The sequence below is a fragment of the Panthera leo genome, chromosome C2 (genome assembly GCF_018350215.1).
Source record: "Panthera leo isolate Ple1 chromosome C2, P.leo_Ple1_pat1.1, whole genome shotgun sequence".
Lineage (NCBI taxonomy): Eukaryota > Metazoa > Chordata > Mammalia > Carnivora > Felidae > Panthera > Panthera leo.
In genome coordinates, this window is record NC_056687.1 from 58,220,830 (window position 1) to 58,230,396 (window position 9,567).

At 38.3% G+C, this 9,567-nt stretch overlaps 1 protein-coding gene across 3 annotated transcripts in view; it reads left to right on the forward strand.

Moving 5' to 3' along the window:
- PHLDB2 (pleckstrin homology like domain family B member 2) overlaps positions 1–8,782 on the forward strand; it is a 110,539-nt gene extending 101,757 nt beyond the window's left edge. For all 3 annotated transcript variants that reach the window (XM_042955110.1, XM_042955111.1, XM_042955112.1), the window contains 2 exons: positions 5,084–5,169; positions 5,769–8,782. In XM_042955110.1, the coding sequence (XP_042811044.1) occupies positions 5,084–5,169; positions 5,769–5,909 (227 nt within the window). In that variant the 3' untranslated portion in view covers positions 5,910–8,782. The remainder of the gene's footprint in view (positions 1–5,083; positions 5,170–5,768) is intronic.
- Positions 8,783–9,567: the final 785 nt, after the last annotated feature.

Genomic DNA, 9,567 nt, shown 5'->3' on the forward strand with positions numbered 1-9,567 from the left:
TCAAAAATAAATAAACGTTAAAAAAAATTTTTAGGGGCACCTGGGTGGCTCAGTCGGTTGAGCGTCTGACTTTGGCTCAGGTCAGGATCTCGCAGTTTGTGAGTTCCAGCCCCTCGTCGGGTTCTGTGCTGACAGCTCAGAGCCTGGAGCCTGCTTTGGATTCTCTCTCACTGCCTCTCTCTCTCTCTCTCTCTCTCAAAAATAAATAAACGTTAAAAAAATTTTTAGGGGCACCTGGGTGGCTCAGTTGGTTGAGCGTCTGACTTTGGCTCAGGTCAGGATCTCGCAGTTTGTGAGTTCCAGCCCCACGTCGGGTTCTGTGCTGACAGCTCAGAGCCTGGAGCCTGTTTCAGATTCTGTGTCTCCCTCTCTCTGCCCCTTCCCCACTCATGCTCTGTCTCTCTCTGTCTCTCAAAAATGAATAAACGTTAAAAAAATTTTTTTTTAATTTTTAAAGAAATAATAAAAATTATCTATTATTTTAAAAGTGTGAATTAGTCTGTTCAGGTTCTGAAATAACCTGAAGTCTGAACAAATATTAAATGGAATTTATCCTTTTAGACCAAAATATTGACTTTTATACCACAAAGCCAGAAAAAAGGTTTCTGTTTATTTATTTATGGTCATATGCCCTATTTAAGTCACACACAATTAGGCAGCCTTAGCTGACAGACATCCAGCTACAGTTTGTAAATTAGAATGTTATTTAAGCCGAGAGTAAAGCTCATCAGTGAACAAGTGACCAAGTATTTATTAACTGACTGAAATATTTTTGGATTGCTTAAATGATAGATTGTGAGAAACATACCCACCTGAGTCTTCAAAAAAATACAGGAATATTTATGTAACTGCTGTACTTACTAAAAAGTCTCGGGGCCCCTGGATGGCTCAGTCCATTAAGTGTCCAACTCTTGATTTCAGCTCAGGTCATGATCTCAAGGTCGTGAGATGGAGCCCTGTTCTGCATTGAACGTGGAGCCTGCTTAGGCTCTCTCTCTACCCCCCCCCACCCCCCTCTCTCTCAAAAAAAAAAAGAAAAGAAAAGAAAAAGAAAAAAGTTTCTTACTTACTCCTGGGTCACATATGAAACACGTCCATTGTCAGCACAGATTTAGCTCTGCTCTCTTAAGCAACTAAAGAAAAGTAATATCATGCAAGAGTTTATGAAGAGACCCTGTGGTGACTGTATCAGCGTTTATGAGCAATGTCAAATAAAGAATCAATTGTTAAATCAATGTAATAAGAAATAACAGTCTAGGGGCGCCTGGGTGGCGCAGTCGGTTAAGCGTCCGACTTCAGCCAGGTCACGATCTCGCGGTCCGTGAGTTCGAGCCCCGAGTCGGGCTCTGGGCTGATGGCTGGGAGCCTGGAGCCTGTTTCCGATTCTGTGTCTCCCTCTCTCTCTCTGCCCCTCCCCCGTTCATGCTCTGTCTCTCTCTGTCCCAAAAATAAATAAAAAACGTTGAAAAAAAAAAAAATTAAAAAAAAAAAAAAAAAGAAATAACAGTCTAGTCACTTAATCTACATAGTGTGAGGTCAGGATATGTTTATGAAGAGAAGTATGAGGCACCAAGAGGCATGTGGATAACAAGGAGACCCTGGCTGGGGGGCCCCAGAGTTGGGGTGGGGAGGACCCAGGAGTGCATGCTGTTCAGTTAGGAGCTCTTTGGTGGGGCTCCAGTATGCAGTTAATGCTGTAGTGGCCCCAAGCGAATGGCCTAAACCCCCTTCTGGGTTCCCTGCTTGCCTCTTTTGGGCCTTCTGATCTTGGGTTCTAAGAAAATCCAGAGACGTTCTCTTCAGTTAGTACAATAGGAAAGATGACAGTTTAATGAGAAATGCCAATTTATGTCTGCAAAATCCATAAACAAAACTTTGCCCTGTGCTAGTCTCCAAAGACAACCTCACCCAGAATTTTCCAAAGATAACATGTTAATTAACTTCAGACAAAACAGCTTCACTCTTCTTCTCTGCTTCTCTTCTCCGAGACCCTTATTTCATTCTTTCCTCTGTCAGCCAGGTCAGCTGCTCACTCCCTCCTCCTTCTGACCCATGTTAGAACCTGTGCTCCTAATGACCACGTAAACGCATTTTTCCAAATGTAAACTTCTTGGTGACCAGTTTTCTCTTTAAAAAATATATTATTTTTAAAATATTTTTATTAAAATATTTTATAATAGTTTTTATAATATACAACAAAAATATATTTTTATATATATCTACATGTTTTATGTAATATATAATAAAAAATATCTCTTTTTGATAGATGAATGATTACTCAGAACTGTAACATATAAAACAGGCAAAAATTATGTTTCATTTAGCTTTTTAATATTCCCATATTATATAACTGACCAGTGCGTCCTAGTTTGACAGACACTGTCCATTTGGCTCTGTTTACAGCCATCAGTAGCTTGTCCGCTCCCCTGGCCTCCGCCCCTGCTCTTTTCCCAAACATCACCAAGTGCAGGAATAGATCAGTCCACAGGAAGCCTTGCAGATTGCAGTTCAGGCTGGACTTGACCCCACAGACACCACACCCGCCCCTTCAGCTTGTCGTGAGATAAAGGGTACCGTGCGTGTGAAGGAGCTGTAAACATGAGTTCTGACAGCTAATGTCATAAGTCTCTGTGCTCATCACAGAGTCTCTGTGCCTCCATGCTTGGCCTCCTACATATTAACTGGGTAACCTTAGAAGAGTCTCTAAAGAAAACTGAGACAGAAAATATATCTGAAAATTGATGGGCTAATGCTACCAAAAGGAATGAATAGCTTTGTCGTGTCAAGTTACAATAGCGTTATTAATTCTCTTAGTTCACAATGCTCTTGTGAGGCCAGCATTTTTGAGAGTTCTTTCTCAGATATGAACTGCCCTACAAACAAAAGGTTCATTCCCCAGTTTTCTGCCTCCTTGAAACACTGATGAAATTTACTTTTAGCTCCAGATTTTATTTTACACCTGCTTTCAGAAAGTAAAGTATTATTGTATTCCCATTAATACTGCAGTATCCTTCCCAGTGAACTGATTGAAACCCACTGAACGTGGCATTAATTAAAACGGTGCTTCCCAAGGAAGAGTAAAACAAACAAACAAAAAACCAGAACACATACAAATATGGCCCATGGTCAAACATGGTCAAATAAGTTTGGGAAATGCTGAGTTAAGTGTAATTTAATAGCTTTATATTTTCCACTGAACTTCTCAGGGCTATTGTTTTTCAGACTAGCTTTCCATTGTTGTTGGAAAAAAAGGGACATTCTTGGGTAAAAAACTTAACAGTAGAACAAAAGTGTAGGGGGCACCTGGGTGGCTCAGTCAGTTAAGCATCTGACTCTTGATTTCGGCTCCAGCTCCGGTCATGATCCCACCCCACATGGGACTCCCCACTGATGACACGGAGCCTGCTTGGGAGTCTGTCTCCCTCTCTCTTTGCCCCTCCCCCACTGGTTCTCTCTCTCTATCTCTCTTTCTCTCAAAATAAAAACAAATAAACTTAAAAAAGGTCTATACAATGAAAATAAGTCTCTTTCACATCACAAAAGTTCTGAACTTTCACATCACAAAAGTCTGAAATATCTTTTCAGATTTTCTCTATTCATTTATATATACATTTTTTCAGATATATGTTTATATATGTATATGTTTCAGATAGATGTATATATATGCATGTGTATATATATATATATATATATATATATATATATATATATAATACATATATATGTATTCTTTCTTCTTTAATACAGTTAAGACCAGGGGCTCCTGGGTGGCTCAGTTAAGCATCTGACTCTTGATTTCGGCTCAGGTTATGATCTCACAGTTTGTGGGTTCGAGCCCCACATCGTGCTCTGTGCTGACAGCGTGGAGCCTGCTTGGGATCCTCTCTCTCTCCCTCTTTGTTTCTGTCTCTCAAAATAAATAAATGAACTTCAAAAATACACAGTTGAGACCAAATTCTTCACTCTGTTCATAACTTTTGTCGCATAACAGTATTTCAGGATTTTCTCTGACGAGCACTTGCCGATCCAGCTCAGTCTTTCCAGTGGCTGTGTGGATTCCATTATGTGACCCGACCATAATTGGATCAGTCCCCTGTTAGAGTTCAGACAGATTTTTTGCTGTCTTCTGCTGTAACAAACACAAATCCGTGTGCATGTGCATGAGTGGCTCTTATACAATAAAGTTTTAGAAGTGGACTTGCTGAGTAAGAGAATTTTTTGCATTTTTAATTGGTGTATTTTCCCAAACCGCCTTCCAAAAGGAGCTTTCTTATTTGCACTTCCACCAACAGGCTCTCTCTTTTTGCAGCCTTATCCACGCTTTGAACACTTTTTAATATGCTCACATGCATTTATGATCTTCTCTGTGTTTAAATTACAAAATATTTCAAGAACTTATTAGATCGTAGAGTGATGCTGTTTGGTTTGTGATTTGGTTGCTTTTGTTTTTGTTTTACGTTTTTGTTGGGTTTTTATGGCAAATTTGATGAAATCTTGGAAACAGTTTGAAACATGCTGCATTGAAAGATCACTAAATTATTGACATGAAGCCCTACTGGGAACGGGGAAAAAGCATGCTGAACAAGAAATTCATAGAAATATAAGTGGAATATTAATAAATAGAAATATAAGTAGAATATTATTTTAAGTTAGGTAAAAAAAAAACACCCTTCTTAAAAAAACAAAAACCTTCTTACAAATCTCGTTACAACAGCTCTACATATTAACATTTCCATTACAACCACAGTTTTGGAGAACGTGGGGAGATAATCAGTATTGGTGTCAGCAGTGTTTATATTTTGTGTGCTAACTTGACTGTCAGTAGCTCTGGGTTGTCTTTTTGACTGCAGATTTGCTAGAGAGCTTTGGGCAAAATCAATTAGTCCCCGAGGTTTGGGCTGATGGTTCCCTTTTTGTTTGTTTTTTTTTTTTTTTCAAAATAGAACTGGGCTAATGCCTTCACCTAAATTATCTGAATTGATCTCAGGTAACTTAAATACTAGGTAAATATTGTAATAATTATACTGAAATTATAATCTTCCCAGTCTATCGTTGGTGATAAGGTATTTAACTATTATTGCAGACAAGCATGAAGCTAAATTAAAAGGAGTAATATACTTCCAAGCCATTGAAGAAGTGTATTATGATCACCTCAAGAATGCTAATAAGGTAAACACTGATTTTCAGATGTGAATGGATAATTGGGTTGGAAAAATGGTTTTTGAACTGCAAGCAATTTAGATGTGTTGCTCTGACATAACAGATTGATATGAGCAGAATCACTCTAGAAAAGCGAACATAGAGTAATTAGTATCGCTGATCTTTGGTGGAAGAAAAAATCATGGTGAAATGAGAAAATATTCTGGACATATTGATTCAGGAGACCTGCTAAGTGACTTGCTGAGGTTCGAAGAAGGGTCTACTACCTAGTTATAAGGAAGGATCTTAGTAGGACTAAGAATAGCAGCGGTTATTTATTGCGTACATTATCTAGGCACTGGGCTGGAGCTTTATCTGCAAAGTAGCTGCTAAGAGGATTGATTGGTGAGCTGTGTGAGAGTTATTGTGCAGTGAGGCCAGAAAGATAGTGCTGAGAAAAATGCTGGAGGTGGGGGTACAGGTTCTACGAGAGCAAAAGTAATACCAATTGAGATTTCCACAAACTGGAAAACTTTTGAAGAGGAAAAAGCTCCCATAGATGTCTGTGTTATTTAATGTTACGATTTCAAGATGTTTGTTTTACATTCTTTTCCGTTTTTGATTTTTAGAGTCCTAACCCATTACTCACCTTCAGTGTCAAGACGCATGACAGAATCTACTATATGGTCGCGCCATCGCCGGAAGCCATGCGGATCTGGATGGATGTTATAGTTACTGGCGCAGAAGGTTACACCCACTTCTTGTTGTAGCGAACTGGCGCCAACAGTGTACTTCCGGGCAGACTGCAATAGTCTCTTACAAGAATGAAGCCATATTCAGTCCGGGATGGAGAGACCCGGACCCACAGGCCCATCCCTTTAACTGTGTATACTCAGAACTCTTTTTTACATTAACAGGAAGTCATTTGTAAAAGAGAAAAAGGGGGGTTGAATTCAAAGCTTGACTACAAGTAGCGAAAGGATTGAAGCACCTGTGAGAAAGAAAACACTATTTTGGTAAATAGCATCACTTATAGGAACACTTCTTATAAACTGTTTTTTATCAATTGTTTACTTTGGTGAAATAAACTGAACAGTTTACAAAAATGTATGTACTTGGAAATACGAAATTATTTTAGCACCCAAATTATTGGCATTGACATTATTCGTTAATCAACTGACGTTTTAAAAACCATTTTGCCGAAGGTTATTTTGTAAGTAGAAGCAAATAAGGGGTTGGAGGAGAGTTTTAGGAGTTTTGCCCTAATTATTAAGTACTGCACCTAAACCAAAGACTTGACGTGACTTCTGTTTAATAGTGGTAGTTTCAAGTGATGAATTGTATTTGGTGTTACTCTACATTTTAAAATGGTACTTTGATGCCATCAGTTACCCAGGAAGTTGACTCTGGAGAGTTACCACTGGCATAAGCGACTGTACATATATAGCAAATCACTTGTTGTAAAAGAAGAAAAAACAAAAAGTTGTGTGTTTTAGACAGAAGCAGTCTTATTAGACAGGCATTCTGTCACTTGGAGCGATTAAAAATAAAGAGACTATTTCATGTTTTGCTAAAGATTTCTCCATTCCCGGTGCTGAGAATAAAGGTAGCCAGTAGCCAATTTCCTTAGGTTGTCTGTTTGCTCTTTATCGTGGAACACACCTTTTTGCAGCCTCACGTGACATAATGATGAAACCAGAGCCCTATTTTCACCAAAGAACAGACCAGTGAAAATACTTACTTACAGAAGTAATGTTATAGAACAAGGAAAATGAACTCCAACTTAATGTTCTCTGTAATGTACTATTTTATTATGTATTTCTTTACAATTAGCTTTAGTTTTTTTAGAGTTAAGTTAATTTTTCTTGAATGAAATGACTTCAGGCAAGTCTCTTTTATAACAGTTTTTCAAATGCCACTTATCCTGGTCTGTCATGTTGTGTGTATTTGTAAGTATGAACGTATTCTTTCCTAGAAGTTTGCAAATGAATAGAAGTAGAGAATAATTAATGGCTTTGCTTACTAGTACAAGGTGAAATGACTAGATTGGAAGTGTCCATAACATCTTGATCTGGCCTGACTGGGTACAGTGTTTAAAAATTTGCATTCTGGTTTGCACACATGTATACACGTTGCCAATAATAAGATTTTGCAACTGGATGACTCATGATTTTACTTGAACAGTGGAGGACAAGGTCACTATTGCAGAAGACAGTTTTATAATCTGTTTTTTTCAGACATCAGCCCTAAACCCTTGTAATGATCTAAGAGAGTGAAATGCAGTTGCTAAAATTTTGTTGGTTAATGTAAGATATAACTTTTCTGTACTGTACTGTACTTTCTCTACAGGATTATGAAGATATTCTAATCAACGTTATATTATGCATGATGTAGTAAGCCTTTTAAAATGTGTGTTAAAATATGTTGAGTATGGATTAAAATGTTGACCAGATTTCACAGCTGAAAATAAACTCATCTCTCACCAGGAGGTTACCTATTGGTGACATAAGAGGAGATGGATTAATCAGCAAAAGTCAATTGTCAACCTCCATAAAGGTGGAGATTTTGTGTGCTAACATTATGATTTGTAGTTTTATAAAACTGAAATGAGATGACTCCTGACAAATGTGACATCTGACCGTCTTTTTGCAAAGATGCAATTATTACTGGGGATTGCAAGGGCTGTGTTTACTTATCTGACAGGGGAAAAAAAATCACGCAGGTGAGAAGTAAAGGATTTTACTTGAAGGCAACCTCACTTGTCTCCCTGGACTAAGGCAGCAGATTTCAAAGAGAGAAATGGCCCTGAACAATATATCCTTACACTCCTGATAATGAAGGCAACATTGACAGTGGGTACGGAAACAATAGGTCTACTTCAAGCCCATCACTGTAGGTAAAAGCATCTTCACTTGACACTAGCCACAGTTTTTCATGATTTGTTATACTGATAAGGGCGGATAGAGAAAACAATCTATGGGGTTCCCTACTCTTTTGAGCAGTGTTTTTCCCACTATGGAGACAAGTCAGATTGTTTTCATTTTGCTGTACATAAAATGCAAGACCTACAAAAATAAAAGGAGAGAATAGGGACAGGAATGATTGAGGATATTTGCAATTATCCAAAACCCACAGTGAGAAATGTTTATTGTTAAGATTTAAAGGACGACGAAGTGACACACATTGTCTATCACCTTAGTGATTTAGTTTCTTTGGAATCTACAACAGGCCTAATGGAGAACTGGCAAAATAGCTCAACAACTTTTGGAGTGCATCCTGAAATCGAGCAGCCGTCCTTGCTATCTGTTTCTGGCACTACACCACTCAAGAAAGATCTATTTAGTTTTTATTTATCCAACTTTTCCCAATGTTCCAATAAGACAGGTTCTCAAGACTCCAAAGATAGGCTGGATTCACTGTATCCAACATTTGCCTTTAACTTTAGCACCAATCATTGCTCCAAAATGTATGACTAACATAGTAAAGTGGCTTTACTTAAGTATTTTATACCAGCCACCTTAACCTTAAGTAGAAAAAAACTAGATAAGATCTTACTTGCTGATGCCTGGGGCCCCCAGAATTCATTTTTTTTTCTTCTGCTTGCTTATAAGAATAGTGGTGTAGGGGTGCCTGGGTGGCTCAGTCGTTAAGCCACTCACTCTTGATCTCAGGGTTTTGAGTTCAAGCCCTGTGTTGGGCTCCAAGCTGAGCAGAACCTACTTAAGTAAATAAATAAATAAGATAAATAGGGGTGCCTGGGTGGCTCAGTCGGTTAAGCAACAGACTTCGGCTCAGGTCTTGATCTCACGGTTCGTGGGTTCGAGCCCCACGTCAGGCTCTGTGCTGACAGCTTGGAGCCTGGAGCCTGCTTCAGATTCTGTGTCTCCCTCTCTCTGCCCCTCCTCCACTTGTTCCCTCTCTCTCTCTCTCTCTCCCTCTCTGAAAAATAAAATGTAAAAAAAAATAATAAAATAAAAAATATATATATGGTGTATATATTTATGGTGTGTGTGTGTGTGTGTGTGTGTATATACGTGTATATATATATATACATACATATATATATACATATATGTATATATATATAGTGCTGTAGCAGATTATATGCATCCTTAGGAACTAATACTGTTCTTTACAGAAGAGTCACAGACTGGAGCCATTAGATCAAGGGCGCTGAAAATGATGCACATTTTAAATTGTGCACAGATTACTTGACAGAAGAGTTTAGCAATTAACCCTGCTACCAACCATACAGGAGTGCCAGTTTTCCATCATCCTTGCCAATAGTTGCTCTGTTAATTTTTCCCAATCTGACAGGTGAGAAAAATAACATGTTATTTTTTTATTCACATTTTTCAATTAGTGAAGTTGAACATCTTTATAGATGAAGCGCCTACTCACAGCCGTTGGCTAATTCCATTGAATTAT